Below are 17,484 nucleotides of genomic sequence, written 5' to 3'. Positions count from 1 at the left end.
CGCTATTCAATTCCACAAAAACCCATGTATCCTTCAGAGAGTAAAACCAGGTGAGACCATAGCGTCGTGGAGGAGCAAGAGGGGTGTGGCTGTGTGGTGGTGGGCAGAGGGCAGGAAGTGAGGGTGAAAAATGATCTGCTGCGTATAGAGGTCAGAGTTCAGGGAGATGCGAGCTGATTGGTTGACGTACCGACGGATGTGGGCATCTCGCCCCACTGCAGCACCACGTCTTTGGTGATGCGTCCGTAGGTGTTGACGTAGACGCCCTCGTCCTCGTAGCACAGCAGCATCTCCATGCCGTCCGTCTTCGGCAGAACAACGATGGCGTGCGGGGTCACCTGACCCTGAATCTGCCGGGGCAACACACGGGAGGAGGTTGGAGGGGGTGGGGGCAGGGGGTTAGGAGCTGCTGTGAGCCCAGAGGAGGCCTGGACCTCCCCTCGCCCCCCTGAGAGAGAAACTGCTGCAACAATAGTGGCCCCCATCTCCCCAGTCACGCAATCACCATGGAAACAGACATGAGTACAGCGAGCCATGAAAGCAATGCGAGGCGGTTACCGTGGTTACGGTCTCCTGCTCCCTTCATCTCTGACTGTGACTAGACCAGGGTTAGAGAGACACACGGATTCATCCACTCCATCACTCATTCATTCAGTCGTTAACTTATCCCTCCATCATTCAGTCAATCATCCGTTCACTCATTAACTGGCTTCCCTCGGTGCTGCTTTCACTCATTCACTTGTTATGATGCCTCTTTGTTCATTCGTTCATTCTATCACTCATTCCTTCCTCCATTCATTCAGTTTGTGCTCATTATATAACTCAGCAACACACTCTCTATTTCACCTCTTCACTCATTCACTCGCTCGTCTGCTCTCACTCACTCCTCCATTCATGAGTTTAATCTCCACAGGTCTACAACCAAGGGTGGAGCTGACAGTGGTTCATGGTCTCACATGTGACGGGATGTAGATGTCATACGGGTTCCCAGAGTCGACGTCAATGACGTGGAAGCCGGCGCTGGAGCCATAGATGACCTTTAACCTTTGCCCCTCCTCCACAGTCAGGTCCACCAGCAGGGGGCGATGCTGCAGGTCGGTGAATGACTGACAGAGAAAGGGGGGGGGGGGCAGGTAGGTGAACACCTGAGCTACAAATCCTGACAAGGTGAGGCGAAAGATGAAGCTCGTCGGCGTCTCGTCTTTGTTACTGACAAACATGTTTTGATGACAAACACTGCGACTACGGGTCCAACTTCAATATCCTACAGTTCCCATCATGCAACATGAGCCTTCCTGATAAACATCCACATCGTGTCTGAGTGACAAGCCTTCCAAGCTCCATGCCTAATCTAGCCTGATGATGTCACAGTGATGTCATCAGGGGTGTTTTGTCAGGTTTTTCCTCCAGAACCTCTTTTGGAGGTGGCTCGTCGGGATCAGGTCGGCCCGTTTGCATGTTGTCGTTTCCATTGTTTTATTTGTGTGTTTTCACTTGATTTCATTCGCCCAGTAACTAAAGGTTGAATCCAATTAATCCAAGATCACAAACGAGGCCATTTCACGCACACTCATCCACCTGCGCTGCCGCGTGTCCAGACGTTTCTGATTACATGTGGACGCCTGTTTGTTCCCAGGACCCTCCATGATCTCTCATGTGCTAATGCAGGAGAAACGAGCTAACAGGCGTCCGTCCCTGGAGAGACGTAACATCCTGACACGTCTTACCTTGAAGGCCATGAACTTGTGGTAGGGTTTTGGCGCCCAGGCGTAAATCTCGACCGCATTCTTCAGAGCAATCACCAGGAATTTAATCCTCTCGTACTTCACTGCAGGAGAGGAGGAAAACATTCAGCCATGTCGCAGAAAACACAAATAAGTAAACCCAAGTTAATTAATTATCCTGTTAATGAAGTATTGTCTCAAATAAGCTAACAACCCAGGTTGAGGTGGGTTCCCTAAAGGTTGCAAATATCCTGTAATTTTACAGAATGTTTTTGAACACTCTCTTCTACCATTTCAAAGCTCTCCAGAGACATCTGGGAACATAAGCTGGCTCCTTTACAGCTGAGACATTCTTGGAATGTTCCAGGAACGTGTTTCTAGCTGGGCTCGTAGTATATTCTGGTATACTTAAGTAAGTGTACTACTTCAACACTTGGTAGTTGTTTGTTTCCAAAGTGCTGGCGAGTGCTCAAGACATGTTCCCTCAAATAAGGTCGTACCGACTTTGTAGTGCACGCAGCCCTCCAGGTCCCCGACAGTGATCCAACCCTGCTTCTTTTCCACTTCGGGGTCGTTGTGGAGTATCCTGTTCCTCAGCCAGGACAGGTAGTAAACACGAAGCTTGTTCTTCTTCCCTGGTTGGGAGGAGAACATACATGGACGCTTACAAACAGGGAGGTTGTTCGATGGGCAACAGAATCATGACAAAACTCCCAGGCTGACTTTCATGAACGTCAGTGGAGGAGTGGAGCATCTTGGCGCCGATACAGGAAAGCTTCTTTAATACTTGAGTACATTTCTTGACATCAAAAACGTCCAGCATCACATCCAGCTCCTCCTACAGCTTTTGCGTAACTCAGCTGACAAACAAACTGCTTTGCGGAGGTTATTCTGGGATCTAATGCTGTTCCAACCGCCAAAGGTCCACCGACCTGAGATGGTGACAAGTACGTTGAGTCCCTCCAGGACGTCCATCTGTTGGAAGCGTCGTCGGTTGATCAGGTTGTAAACTTTGCCCTGACCACTGCGATCCAGCAGCATCAGGCCGTTCTCGGTTCCCACCAGCAGGTTAACTCCTGCGCAAACACAAGAACGCCTGCTGGTCACTGCCTTCACCAGCAAACATGAATATCAGAAGCAGAGCTTCAGCAGCGTCTCACCCCAGAGCGCCGCGCAGAGGATCTCCGAGTTGAAGCGCTTCTTGTATTTTCGAATCTCTGGCGTGTCGCTGTGCGGGCGGATGTTGGTGGGGTTGACGTTGACCACAGAGATCTTCCGGGCCTCGTTGAGCCGGGCCTGCTCCTGCTCCTGCTTCAGCAGCTCATCGGCAAACATGGCTGGGACAAGACAAACACAACCATGGTTACACTGGAGGATTACACACAGAGGAAACTGTTTGATCCGTGGCCTCCTCCTCTGGAGCGCTGAACCAGGAAGCCAACCTGAAGCTGAGATGTTATCGTCATCTTCCGTCGGGGACGTCCCATACACCCTGGGATCTACGAATGGTGTGAAGGAAGCCTTGGAACCTCCGCCACCGCCCATCCCGTACTGCCAATCACACACACACACACACACACACACATACTCAAGAGTTAATTAAGTTTCACTGATATTTCAGTCGGTTTTAGCCACGGCAGAATAAGCTAACAGGTTCCTGCCTGAAGAAATGAAGGTCTCTAAAATATACAAAGGGGGCAGGCTGGGGGTCTCGCTGGATCAGAGGCTGACAACCAGGAAGGGGCAGGAAGGAGGGGGGTCGTATGGGCAGAGCACAGCACAACGAGGCGGGAGGGTAGAAGTCCACATTGTTCCAGTGACGAGGAAACCGGTGGTGACCTTGAAGTCATGCAACTCTGGTGTAGTTCCTTCATAGGCTACTGTTAGCTTAGCACTGCTAACCGTAGCATCCAGGCTTCCAGCATCATCAGAGGGTTCATTAGTGAAGATGATCTTGATGAACTGAACCTGGAAGATCATCAACTTTTGTTCACCAGAGCTGATTTACTGATTCAATCACCACAATCACATGGAGCGATGCTATTGGCTGCTGGGGGAGGAACCAGGAGATGACCACTTCCTGTTGGTGGAGGAACCAGGAGATGACCACTTCCTGCTGGACTACAAACAAACATCATCCCTGACATGACCACTGACTGTTGGACTAAAGACTCGCCTCATCCCTGACAATGCTCACTTCCCGTTGAGCTAAAATAAAAACATGGAGGTAAAGGTAGAGATCAGACAGTGAACGCATCCTTGAACCAAACGCAGGAGCTAATGAGGCTAAAGCAGCTTCAGGCCACCACCGGGGGCCTGTTGGTAATTTCCCACCCTGATGCAAGACCAGTCAGGTGGTGTTGGTTTCGGGCAGGAGTAGGGAGAAAGGGAAGGTGGGGTTGGGTGGTGGTGGTGGTGGTGGTGGGGGGGGGTTGTCGGGTTAGGATCAGGAGTGGGGGCCAAAAGTTGGATGCTAATCAACCTACTTGAGCCCCGGAGGCGTCACCAGGGGAGGTGCTTTGCTGCACCAAATCGGGGAGATTTGCTTTGCCGGAGAAAAGATTAGCAATGCCGGAGAAACCGTTGCTGGCGGTAGAGCTCCGCCTCCGTTCCCCATGTTTCTGGAAAAGAGAGAGAGGGGCGGGTGGACGTGCAGCGAGGCTTTGATTGAGGTGAGTGCACCTGGTGAGTTCAGGTATGTTTGTTCCTGTAAGGGTTTTTTTTCACAAGGGGGCTGGGTGTGGACCGAACCCAGAAGCCATCCACAGAGGGTAGTAGTCTTTTATACATGCTAGCGTGCGTGCGTGCACACACACACACACACACACACACACACACACACACATTCATATTTCAGGTAAAAAATATGGCAGGTAAAAGACGCCTCTTTCCTGCTGCACCTGAGGACACCTGAGGTGGACAGACTTCAGTTCACATCGTCCAGACCCGCCCAGGTGACACTGGACACCCAGTTAAGGCCAGAGAGATGAACTTCAAAGATAACTTTAAGTTTAAAAAGAAAATTGTGTTGAAGTTAAAATTTCCTGCTTTGCGGATGTTGACACGCAGTTGTTTGACTTACCGCAGCTTACAAAACATCCACCAACCAGTGTTCTACACTACATTTGCATTGGCTGGACATCCTTCTGTCCACCAGGGCCACCTGATGATGTCATACAACTACATACTACATTCAACCAAATACCTAACGATGCCGCAGCAGCAACGCTAGCTAGCTCACTAACACATGCAAGCTGAGCGATGACACTCAATCCCTTTTACCTGAAGAGTGCAGATCAGACACACAGGACAAGAAAAAGCACTTACTATAAACAATCCCTGGGTCAAAGGTCAAGTGGCGGCTCACCTCACGCATCATCAGGGTGCTGTCCTGGGAGCTGTTTCCATACGAGTCCCCGTGGGTGTCGTTGTGTCCTCCCATCATGCTGAAGGACTCGTTGGTGCCTTGGCTGGCAGCAGGCCTGGGAGAACCCCTCAAGAATCAGTCTGACCCCCTTGTCTGTCTGTCCTAGTCACACATCAACTACAAATACCAGCTGCAACCTCAGCGCTGCCAGCAGGGAGGCCGTTTACAGTTCCTCTCAGCTACAAGCACTAACTGAAAGAAAAATACCTTCAAAAACTCGAGCATCATATTTACTTCCTGAGAACGTCATTGAACTTTCATGATAGCCTGTAAACCAACGAGGCGCTGGGTGCCGCCACTATGACATCATCTATTGCTCCGCGCAGTGGATCTGACTGAGACAGGTCGCCGTGGCAACGACTTATCAATACCCCGGAAGCATATCTGACGTCATTGTGTATTTTAAAGTAAAATTCAATCATTTCAAACAATATTTCACTCCTGCCCGATACTGGCGCTCGTGAACTGGTTAGGACGCCGTTCACCGAGGTGGAGTTGTTGCTACGTCAGTCGTCGTTCACTCACTCCACATCACGGGACTTTAGTTGACTTTGAACATGAAAAGATTCAATAAGGAAAAAATCAAGTGGTTTCAAGGATTCTATTTTTTATTCACACATGTAATTCAAGGAGTAAATGACATCATCAATCATCCAAACTTGACCAAACACAGAAAATTAACTTTAACGGCACGTCTTACTGGTTACTTTGGTAAAAGTAATTTAGAAACGGTTTGAATCCAGTTCAAAAACTAAAAGTGTGGTTTTCACAAAGGTTAATACTCACATAATGCGAGGGATATCACTGACGGCCACCGTCCCATCATTAGCCCCGCCCTCTCCCTCCTCATCTTCGCTGCTGTGAGATTCCTCGCTGGACGATGAGTAGTCCGTCACTTTGACGGGCGGGCGGCTGGTTTCCTCGCCCTGCCGCAGCTCCCTCAGCTCCTTAGCCAGAGCCGTCAGGTCCTGGAGGACGAGGACACGGAGTCGATCACTGCCGCAGAAGTGCTTCAAGTGATGCTTCAGCCCAAAAAGGAGATTTTGTCTTTCAAGTTCTCACTAACAGGAGGCTTCAGCTCACAACGATGTTTTTCCCTCCTGCGTTGACTCCAGATTGCAGGAAGAACCAGCCACGTATCGCCTGACGGCTAACAGCAGCTAAACTGTCCAGTAAAAACCTGTTCACCAGCTCTCCAGGTCATCTGGTAGAATCCAGGTCTCCTTGATCCAGACGGATGACCAGAGGTCCACGAACACGTAGATTTGGAATCAAAACTATCAAACTAGAACACTTGATGGACAGTCAGACAGTTGTTAGCCGTCAGTCTCTATTAGCTTCCAGCTACATGAACATGGCTTGTTCTTTCCGCATTCATGAAGTCACAAAGAAGAAATGAAGGAGGGAAACATTACTGTATATCGGTGAGCTGAAGACTCCTGTTCGTGGGTACTTGAAAGGTAAAATACACTTTAGGGTGAAGTATCATCTTAATTGTTGCCCCCATTCACGGATGTTCCAGTCTCCGGTTGTAATACGGCACCGATAGGCCCGATCCTTGCTCCAGTAACATAGAATGTGTGTTCATGTGGGTCCACTCATGAACCGTCCGTTAATCATGAACATTTGTGTTGTAAATTAAGAGCCTGACAGTCTGCAGGAAAGAAAGATTGACGTCTCCTAAAATTACAGATGGATATCAAACAAAACACAATGTGTTTAATTAGCTCAGGTTAGATTATTTTAAAAAGCAATTTACTGGTGCAGGCAATTTACATGTTAAATATTTTACGGTTCAGTTGATGGAGGAAATTTATGGATTCATTTAGTTTTATTTTTGAGCTTATCGGAACATGAACTACTCGTCATTGTGCTAAGCTAACTAGCGCGGCTCTCAGCGAACCTAGACAAGAGTCTCTATCTTCCTGTCTGTCTCTGGAGACGATGGACAATAACAGACTTCCCCTACAATTTGAACCTTTAAGTTTCAGCCAAAAGCCTCTTTCAGGTTTTTCATGTGTTGTGTTGTGCCCTCTGCTAACATCCAGCAGGTGGCGACGCTGGAAACATGGACAATGGCGTGATGTGATGCAGCCTCAACAGGTGAAACGTCATCAAAAGATTTCAGCTCCTTTCGAACCATAAATGTACATTTCTGGGGGGGCATGAGGGTGTTTGTGATACAGAGCTGCAGGATTTATCTAAGCACATGACTAAGTCAGTCCATCGTTAGGAGGGCAGCGAGCAGCGGGCAGTGCAGGGAGGGGGGAGGAGCTCAGACACCGCCATGCCTGGAGGGGGTTCAAGGTTCAGTGTCAGGGAACTCAGTCAAGCTGCTGGTGCAGGTTCTGTGTTGGGAAGACTGGGGGGTCGGGGGGTGGTGGTTTATTTGAGGGGGGGTTATCTTACCAATTCTTCCTGATGGGGGGCGATGGGCGAGAGACAGAGAGAGAGAGAGAGAGGGAGAGAGAGAGAGAGAGAGAGGCAGAGAGAAATGAAACGAGATGACTCGTGAGGATGTTCCTGTGGTAACGGGTCATCATCCACAGCTCATATCTGATACACCAGCAGACGCTACAGGAAGCACTGGTATGACATCATTAGAGCGTAAAGGGGACAAGGGGGCGGGACACAGAGGTCAAAGTGTCAAACATGACAACGGTTCTAAACCATTTTGCCCGACTGAGGCGACTGTGGCTTTCACGCATCTTCAGACTGCACAGAAGTAAAACGTTCATACATGACATCGACAGAACGTGACGAACTGAGTATTTTTGTCATGGCAACGACGTCCATAATTCTTTGCTGCTGTAGTTAGAACACTAACCAGCTAGAACTAGTCCAGCCCTTCTCGTGTTACCACTCAGTACCACAAGAGGCCATAGCGGGCATGATGCTAACGGAGAAGCTAACACACTTAGCTAGCTTCAGCTCAGGTGTAGCTGAGGCTTGGGGTCTTGTTCTGGGGGGACAGACGGGTTGAGGGGGAGAAGAGTGAAGGTCAAACATCACTAACCTCGTCTACGGCTTTCTTATAGCTCTGAAGGACCAAGATGGAGGAGGGATGAAGGATGAGAGAAGGAAGAGAGTGAACATGAAGAGTAACCAGGTTAGCTCAGAGAGAAGTAGCATGCGTGCGCGCGTGTGTGTCTGTGTGTGTGTCTGTGTGTGTGTCTGTGTGTGTGTGCACGTGCGCTCACGGCAGGCCGGCTGGGACGCGACACGTCTCTGCTGTCGTCTTTGGTCTCGTGGGACGGAAGCGTTCCTTCGGTCTTCGTGGCTGAGTTTCCTTCACACACAAACACACCAAGGCTAACTACTAACACCGCTGTGCGCTCTTGTACCTTAGTGAGGACCGCTCGTAACGTCACTCCTTCTAGAGAAAAGGAGGATGTTTTTATTGGTTTTTGAAAATTTGTGGTCCTCCTTCAAAAGTTGGGACAAATGGAAACACATTCTCAGATATTTACTATATATTTATCGTTTGTCTTTGGATGTTAAAGCAATTTTTCATGACTCAGGTACTTTAGGAGATTCATGATACTTTCAGAATGTATAAAGGATTTTGAAAAGTTGGGGAAATTTTTGAGATTGAAGATATTCTTTAATACTTGAAACCAATTTTTGAAATTCACTCCAGTTTTCAAAATGTACGATATCTCGTACATTTACTTATTTTTGAGAGTTAAATCGATCGCTTTGGTGGAAGATTTGACTGATGATACTTGTAGAAATTAAAATCAATTTGAAAAAGTAAAATCATTTTAGAACTTGACGATTTAAAAAAATAAAAAATAAAATTGAAGAGAGGAAGTTTTTGGACTTTCAACATAATTTGGGGTGAGAAAGCATTAATAATAAAGCAAGAAATCTTCAAACATTTATTTCCCTGAGCTGTTTGAGGGTTTATGTCACATTTTCTGTTAATGAACTCTGCCAATATTAAACGCCCTCAGGTGATTGGTGAATGGATCAATAAATCAATCCTCTATTGGTCGCCAGAGGGCAGCGACAGTTTGTTCAGCAATAAAACAGAAATGAGGATAAAAACACAAACTAGACAAACCTCCAACATGACGAGAAAGTTTGTAGTAAAAAGTAGCATCAACAAGCTGAAATTAAAGAGTGCAGGTGTGTGTGTGTGTGTGTGTGTGTGTGTGTGTGTGTGTGTGTGTGTGTCTGCACCTCGTTCGTTGGAGCCTCCCTGGGAGCTGGGGGTGCTGGAGCTGGAGGAGCTTCCACTGCTCGTCCTCTTCAGGGGCGTCTCCATGGAGAGGTCGGTCCTCCGCAGGTCGGGGTTGCTACGGCAACACAAGCACAGGACCGCCTCGTTAATGCAGGAAACTTTGACAACATCCAGTTTTGACCTTGACAAAATCACACCTGTGGGTTAAATGTATATGTGTGTGTGTGTGTGTGTGTGTGTGTGTGTGTGTGTGTGTGTGTGTGTGTGCACCTGGCCCGTATGAGGTGGGCTCCAGCCCGTGGTCCGAGGCCCGGTCCGTTTCCGGGGGAGTTCTTCCTGACCAAAGCAGGGGAGATGGACGTGGTCCTCTGAGGAACCTGTGAATCACACGTTGGTGTTGGTGGTGAGATTCTGTCTGACAGCTGTGCTGCTGACACCAGGACACTTCTAGCTGCTGAGGCTCCACAGGAAGGAAATCAGAGTGAAAAACTTTTGTTTTGTAGAATTCCAGTCCAGCCAGACTTGTTAACTCCGGTTCAGTTGGTCCCGAACTCTGCAAAACGCAATTTTTCTTCCTTTTCGCCGACAATTCAGCTCCGGTCTGACGTGTTTCACTCTTCCTTTGGGTGCATCCAGACTGAGTCACCGAGGTGGCGCAAACGCACATAAAATAAGAAAAGATGTCTCAAACAGATGTGAATGTGCAGCACCTGGTTGAGGCTGCAGTCACGCGAATAAGAAGCGTTTAAGCTAACATGCTGTCCTCACAGCTGTTTAACTGGAGGCCACGTCAAGACAAATGGGAGGAAAACGTCAAAATAAAGTTCACACAAACGCGGGACAGACGCACTCGTCTGTGGGGGCGATGCTCAAACGTTAGCTGCAGTCTGGACAAACTCGCCTCGATGAAAAAAAGGATACTTAAAACGTAAGAATGATGAACAAATAGGAGCAGAAAATGTGATGAGTGACAGTCAGTTTCATCTGCGTGGTTACAAGCAGGTCCAACTCAGGACTTTGAGGCTGATTCTGTGAGAGCAACCTGAGCTACTCATACCGCGGCACCAGGTCCCAGGCTCAGGGTGGGGGAGGAGCTCCCAAACACACCCACACACACAAGAACAACTGCGGCGCACACACGACTACACACTTAGTGGCATGCAGAGACCTTGGGGGGCATGTCGTCGTCCTGCCGCAGCCAGGAGCTGCGGTCCAGCTTGTCGAGAGGGGGCGCCAGACGGGAGAGGGGTGGGGGAGGAGGGGTGTCGGAGGTGGGGTCAGAGTTCTGCCGGGGCATGGGAGGCCGGGAGGGGGAGGGCGACACCGTGGAGGACGACACGCCATGGGGGTCGTACAGAGACTGGGAGCCTGACAGGCCGTGACTCTTCACCTGCACCAGGTGGGCCATCTGGACACACACACACACACACACACGCATGCGCGCGCGCACACACACACACACACACACACACACACACACACACACAAGCAGGAACCAGGCAGGTGGAGGAGGAAGAGCAGGGTCCGGATTTAGGGTTCACACAAGTGTTCAGGATGAGGAATGGATGTTAGAGGGCAGAGCGAGGGGGGGGGGGGTGGAGGGTGAAATGAGGTGAGAAAGAAGGAGGGCTCAGAAACACAAGCACCAGGGTGGGTTCACACCAGTCACAATCAACAACACCAATACCTCCAGTGGCTTTTCTCCTTCAGACCAGTTAGTTCGCTCCAGTCTGAGGGAGGAGCTCCTGGAGCAACCCTGAGAACAAGCAGTTCTGCAGCCTCACCACGGACGAGCCTCCCTGGACCATATTTAGTCATCCTGCTTGTTTTAATTAAACGTTAAGAGCTTCTAACAAAGAGAGGGAAGCAGCTGGAGGGGCGGGTCCCTGGTTGATTGACAGGAACTGGAGAATGTGTCATTGTTTGATTGACAGCCAGAGAGGCCGATCCTGTCATCTGTCAGTTTCTACTTTCAAAGAAACTGAACTGTGACGTGTGCTCACACACTTGGGGGAGGTAAGTTCACATGCTAACGTACACGTACCCAAAAAGACGTAGGACACACACACACACACACATACACACACACACACACCTGTGGCTCGACGGAGCGGTGCATGGGCGGAGTCCTGGCCTGCTGGATGCCTCCGCTGCTGAAGGACTCAGAGCGCGGTGGCAGCGACGGGTCTGAGATCCGGTTGGAGACTTTATGCTGCAACGCAGGAGAAGTCTGTCTGTTCATCACATAACGCTCGTCCACCTGACACACACATCAGACCACCATGACTCAGCAGTTTCAGTCCAGCAGAAATGTTTTATCAGACTCAGAGCAGCATGAAGAGCCGCGCCTCTCTAACTTCTAGAATGATTCTCCATCACTCTCAATGCAGCTCATCTGTTTCTTGAGTGGAACATTGTGTGTGTGTGTGTGTGTGTGTGTGTGTGTGAGAGAGAGATGGAAATGCGTCCTCCTCCGAAGCTTCCAGGGGAGTCCTCGGAGGCTTTGACGAGGGTAGACCTGTCAGCTCAGTGTGTGTGTGTGTGTGTGTGTGTGTGTGTGTGTGTGTGTGTGTGGTTGGCTGTGTAGCGTCCAGAGGGAGCCAGACTGATTATAGTGCTGGTTGCCCTACATTCAGCCACCAGCAGCCACCAGGGGGCAGGCCTGGAGATCTGCCCTGTGTGTGTGTGTGTGTGTGTGTGTGTGTGTGTGTGTGTGTGTGTGTGTGTCTGTGAGAGTTAATGAGAGTCAAACTGGAGCCCTGATATTTGGACTCACTGAAACTAGACAATCAGGGTATAAAACTCTATCCCACTTTAGTTTATGATTTTAGTAACCCAGCTGAGCATCGTCAGATCCAGACGACAGACCTATTGTTTACTCCTGCTTCTAAACAATATTCTGTTATTATGTTAAGCGCTGTATCGTTTCCTGTCTTCTTTTCTTACATTTTTCAAATCAGTTTCTCAAAGAAACCCATAAATCTGACATGATGAATGAAGCATGCTGACTTTCAAGTTGCTGCTTTAACGTCTCACCGCTCCTTTACCAGAACTCCTTCCTGTAATAACACATCTCTTAACGTACGACAGACATTAGAAATATAAACATTATCAACATTCTTCAGAAAATACGTCACAAAAGAAGGAAACTTGGTAGTTTGAGTAGTTCAGGTTAGTCGCTGTTAGTTGTTCCACCACAACAGCTCTCCAACCGACTCCAGCCAAAAACAAGTTACACACTCACAAGTGTTTTCGATGAATGAAATCATGCAGATTATGATCTGACAGGCTGCACTGAAAGAACATGGCATCCCTGAAATCAAGCAGCAGCACCCAAAGATTGATTGTCAGTAACCTGGGAAGAAGAGACCACGCTAATGATTGACAGGAGGAGATCCCGCCATCGTTAGGGGCTCAGCAGGTTCTGAGCTTGAAGGTGGTTGTGGTTGTGCCTTTTGTCGGTTTCAATAACTACTAGTTCTTCAACTCTGTGGAAGCTGGGGATCATTTTAATGAAATGAAAATGAAAGAAGAAAAACCAGCTTTCTTCTTTGCACCGTCAACTCGCCGTCACAGGAAGTGACCACCTGGTTAGAGAGGGAAGCATCAGCAGCCATTAGAGTGACCGTGTTAGTGAGAGAGGACAGACTGATGGACGGGAGGAAGAGGAGGACAGAGGGAAGCTTCTGTTCATCCTCCAACTGACCCCGCGGCCTGGGCTCCGCCCCCTGGAGTCAGGGCTCCTGGTGTGGCTCCGCCTGCGCCTCACCGGCTGTGAGGAGTCAGGAGCGGTTTCAGGGACACAGGTGACACGGATCCGTGGCAGGTGGAGGTGATCTCTGGAGGGACTGACATGGGCGGGATAGGAGGGAGGGCGGGGCCGGCGAGGTTTGTAACCAGGAAGTAGGAAGAGTTGGTCGAGGTTTGGGTCTCGCGGCTGCCTAAAGGAGTGGTACTTTTTGGGAGGGATTCGAGGTGAGTTGCTCTGAGCTCGCCGCATCACCTGGAGAGCAAGGTGAGTGTTGACAAGACAGAAGAGAGGTGAAGATGACCACATCAAACACGGTGCTCTGAGGGGGGCCGGGGACGAATTACACCAACATCCTGACTGACAATTAGAGTCAGGGCCTGATTTAGAGATTAGAGACCATCCTGAACCCAGGCAGGACACCTCAACTACACAAACTTCATCCCAAAATCTTAAGGAAGTAAATTCTTCTAACTTCAGGGAAACCGTTGATCCATCGTTTGACTGCTCCACCTCAGCGAGGACATGAGACATCAAAAGCTCCCAAAGTTTCTGTCAATCAGAACAACAGTTGCCAAGATACACTGACTGACTTCTGTGGTCTTCAGGTTTTCCCAGCCTGAGGTACGATGGTTCGATGCTACCTGAGGCTCACCGCGCACCTGAACAGCCCGGGAAAGCTGTTGGTGTTGTCAGCTGTCTGGCCGATCAGCTGAATGTTTGTATTCAAATGTCCCATCACCAGCTCTTCGCACAGAAGGTGAAGAGTGCCACTGGTTACAGGTGACAAAATAAAGACATTAAACTGCTGAAAACAGAAAAGTGCCAAGTGTTCACACTGATGATGCATGGAGCAGCAGCCATCTTGGGTTCCACAGGTATTTTCAAGTGGGAATGCAGCATCAGATTCCCAAAGATAGTGAGGACTTGTTTCTGAACTTGTAAAACTCCTGTCAAAAGTCCAGACTCAGACAGGACGTTTGTGTAATTCGGCCCCAGGTGATGAAACTCTTCTCATGACACACAAACAAGTCAGCAGTAGATTCGCTCCAGCTAGAAGAGAACCTGAACACGGTCATTAGGGACTTAAGCTTGGATTCAAGATTCTTCTGCAGGTTCACAACTGACAACACCTGAAGGGCAGAAAACTACAAACACACTTAAGATGTCCACCAAACAACTGGGTGTGTGACAAAACCCAGCACAGGTTGACCACTCGATTTAATGATCTGAAACAGTTATGAGCGTCCGGGGATCCCGGCTAGTGTTTGTGTAGTGGTCTCGGGTCTAATGGCTACCTCTTTGGCCCAGGCCGGCTTGTCGTTGCTGCCGGGTGCCTGGTCTTTGTAGTGGTAAAGCTGCTTCTTGTCCTGCGGCGGCCGCGGCGGTTCCTGTTGCTGCTGCTGAAGCGACACCAGGTACGCTCGCTCCTGCTGCAGCTGCCTCTGCAGCCGCTCGGCCTGCCGCTGCTCCTCGATCTGCTTCCGCTTGTACTCCTGAACATCAGAACACAGGAAGATGAACATTAATTCTGGTTACACTCCAGCTATTGGTTCTGCCTCATGTCCTGGGCCCATTAACGCCTTGCGAGTCTAGAATTTTCCAACAATAAGCAGATGAGAACCCAGAAGAACAGAGACACTGGCTAATTTTGTCAGCTTTTCCGTTAGCCGGATCTGTGGAACATCCCCATGGAACACATAGCATGTTAGCTCACTTGTAGCCTATTAGCCTGTTTTTGCTAGCAGGCAGTTGACGGCCAACATAGCAAATACTGGACCTAAAATAAATGATGAGGAGGAACTTCACAGGTAAATGAGAGATCACAGAAGTTTTCAGAGGAAGAAGACAGACTTCAAAGAGTTTCTACTCCGACTGTCTGTGTGCGGGATATATTCATATATGCCACCTTTAAACACCAAACACACAGATACAGCCAAAAGAGAAAATCATCCAGAGGAGGACGCATGCAGAGTAGAACGTGAGCAGGATATAATTCATGGAATAATGAGCTCGTGTGTTATAAAAGTTGCCACTTGTATCCGTTTTGGTCACCTTGTTCATATTCATCCCAGCCGTTAACGGGCTGCTTTCACGGCGCCCTGTCAGGTCAGACAAAGCATTTATGGAGGACGAGTGTGAAAAGTGTCAACAGTCAAAGTTTAAACTTTGAGCAGGAATTTTGTCTTGGGAATTAAGAATAACAACAGGAACAGGGATGGAAGTTGTGTGTGTGTTCCAGCTGCAGTCAGGTGCTGAGTTGGGGTCTTGGTTTCTGTCTATGTACATTATTTTTATCAATGAAGGTGTAAAAATGTCCACTGGAGTAATGGGACTAGCATCACTCCACATGTCGTGATCATCACCACTTCACCTCTTATCTTATTCAGGTGAAGGGTGTTCCTATGGCAGCAACTTATTAAGACTGTTGTCTTCATCCGGTAAATGTGGACATTCTGTCCCCCAAGCAAACGTGGCCAGTGTCTGCAGGTGAAGGGGAAGTTTGGGAACACTGGTGACGACAGTTAAAGAGCTAAAGAGAGATGAGGAGCTTAAAGACTCCAGGGAGGACTTGTTTGTCCAGGGCTGGAATTTAGGGCATCATTTTTGGAGGAAGTGTTCAGGTCTTCTATCCTGGTAAAGTTCAGCTCCGCCGGCTTAATGTCATGTGCAGGGTGGCGGTGATTGACTGACACACCCACGACCGAGGGTTCACCGACTTGTGAGTCAGTATTGATCTTCTTTCAGGTTCCAAAATATTCCATTCGTGTCTGAGTTAGCGTGAGTGTGTGTGTGTGTGTGTGAGTGTGTGTGTTACCAGCAGTAAGGCCTGCTCCTGCAGTAGCTGCTGCTGCAGGATCTCCAGCTGCCTCTGCTCCTCCTCCAGCTGTCTACGGATATACTCCTAACCAATCAGGAGACGGGCCGGCGTAACACCGTCACAGAAAGGCAGCAGGGCAGGAGAGAGGCCAATCAGAGCCCCAGCAACCAGTGGCATCACCAGAGCAGGAAGAAATGTGGCAAAAAGAAGAGGAAGAAAAAGGACAGACAAAAGAGGATTTATTGGAGAGGTGGGAAAGAAGGGATCCAGTCAGAAATAGACGGGAAGAGATAAATGTAGAGGAAGAGCAGCAGGGTGGGATTAGTAGGACAGAAAGATGAGCTTATTACAGGAGGGATGATGTTGAAGATCACAGCTGTTTGAGGGATGGGAGGACACAGCTGAGGAAGCAGCAGGAGCCGAGCTAGCTGCTAGCTGCCCCCCCCCCGCTGGATGAGCGTCTTCATAGTATTATGACACGCTCCATCACCACAAGCTAAGTTGGAAAATTATCGTGTTTCTGCTTCTTTATCCTACCAACCATCAAGCTCTACAGATGAACTGTAACTGATGGGAGAAGCCACGCTCACCGGTGAAGTCACATCTGCGGATCAGGTGTGTCCCTACCTGTTCCCTCTCGGCGTGCCTCCTCTCCTCCTCTCGACGAATCTGCTCCATCTCTTCGTACCTCCTCCTCTGCTCTCGCTCCTGCTGCTTCCTCAGCTCTCGCTCGCGGCGTTGTTGCTGTAGGTGGAAGAGGCACTTCAGCTGTGTGTGGTTGAGTGTGTGTGTGCACATCCAGTGTGTTTCCTTGGCGTTTGTACGAGCAGAGGTGTGAATGTTACAGGTCTGTTGGGTTTTGCGTGCACGACAAGCTATTAAAAGCTGACATGTGAAAGTGTCTCCAGGCTGAAAGGAGCCAACGATCTCAGGTGCTGTGGACGAGCTTCATTCTTTCAGTTTCAAGCCAAACTTCACCGAAAAACTATTTTACCTCTCAGGTTCTCACTAACAGGAGTCTTCAGCTCACTAACGTGTTTTTCCCTCTTTCATCACTTCTTAGTGATTCCAGAATGCAGAAAAATCCAGCCACGTATATTTAGCTTGAGGCTAACAGAGACTGATGGCTAACAGCAGCTAAACTGTCCAGAAACGTCCGTTCACAAACTCTCCAGGTCATCTGGTAAAATCCAGGTCTCCTAAATCCAGACGGATGATCAGTGACCCACAAACACAAGGAAAGTGTGATCTTAAACACCCACTTGTGAGTATTTAAAGTTAAGTTAAAGTTAAAGTTAAAGTTTTTTGGGTGAAATAGCGCTTCTGTTTTTTCTTTGTTTTTTTTAGTTCACTCTCTGTTTCATTTTTTTGTGCTATTTTTATGAATCCAATACGTAGAGGTCAGGATGATCTGTAGGCAAATATTTAATAGCATATTGAAAAGAAAAATTGCTGTTTACAGCCTTTTGCAGCAGTGATAAAGTGTTGGGCACAATTAGTGAGTGACTGCATGAGCGCATGACTGTCTCTCCTTTTTTAACGTGAGCCACATAATGATTATTCTATTGCGCGAAAAGA

The 17,484-nt window shown here is 48.8% G+C and overlaps 1 protein-coding gene across 5 annotated transcripts in view; it reads right to left on the bottom strand.

Annotated features, from left to right (window-relative positions):
* The window catches only part of tnikb (TRAF2 and NCK interacting kinase b), a 41,038-nt gene that overhangs the window by 7,706 nt on the left and 15,848 nt on the right, over positions 1–17,484 (bottom strand). Inside the window, exons 13-31 of one of the 5 annotated variants that reach the window (XM_086192229.1) lie at positions 16,534–16,650; positions 15,904–15,990; positions 14,384–14,581; positions 13,044–13,340; positions 11,433–11,597; positions 10,506–10,745; positions 9,608–9,714; positions 9,337–9,452; positions 8,352–8,440; positions 5,938–6,119; positions 5,092–5,206; positions 4,211–4,345; positions 3,167–3,275; positions 2,885–3,061; positions 2,657–2,800; positions 2,225–2,359; positions 1,728–1,828; positions 957–1,106; positions 191–350 (exon numbers count right to left, since the gene is read on the bottom strand). In XM_086192229.1, coding sequence (XP_086048355.1) covers positions 191–350; positions 957–1,106; positions 1,728–1,828; positions 2,225–2,359; positions 2,657–2,800; positions 2,885–3,061; positions 3,167–3,275; positions 4,211–4,345; positions 5,092–5,206; positions 5,938–6,119; positions 8,352–8,440; positions 9,337–9,452; positions 9,608–9,714; positions 10,506–10,745; positions 11,433–11,597; positions 13,044–13,340; positions 14,384–14,581; positions 15,904–15,990; positions 16,534–16,650 — 2,824 coding nt within the window. The remainder of the gene's footprint in view (positions 1–190; positions 351–956; positions 1,107–1,727; positions 1,829–2,224; positions 2,360–2,656; positions 2,801–2,884; positions 3,062–3,166; positions 3,276–4,210; positions 4,346–5,091; positions 5,207–5,937; positions 6,120–8,351; positions 8,441–9,336; positions 9,453–9,607; positions 9,715–10,505; positions 10,746–11,432; positions 11,598–13,043; positions 13,341–14,383; positions 14,582–15,903; positions 15,991–16,533; positions 16,651–17,484) is intronic. The other 4 variants (XM_086192230.1, XM_086192231.1, XM_086192232.1 and 1 more) reach the window with 4 other exon arrangements.

This window comes from Aulostomus chinensis, chromosome 21, assembly GCF_037954235.1.
Source record: "Aulostomus chinensis isolate RoL2024-O1b breed Wild chromosome 21, RoL_Achi_v1.0, whole genome shotgun sequence".
Taxonomy (NCBI): domain Eukaryota; kingdom Metazoa; phylum Chordata; class Actinopteri; order Syngnathiformes; family Aulostomidae; genus Aulostomus; species Aulostomus chinensis.
This window is presented reverse-complemented; position numbering and strand designations above follow the sequence as displayed.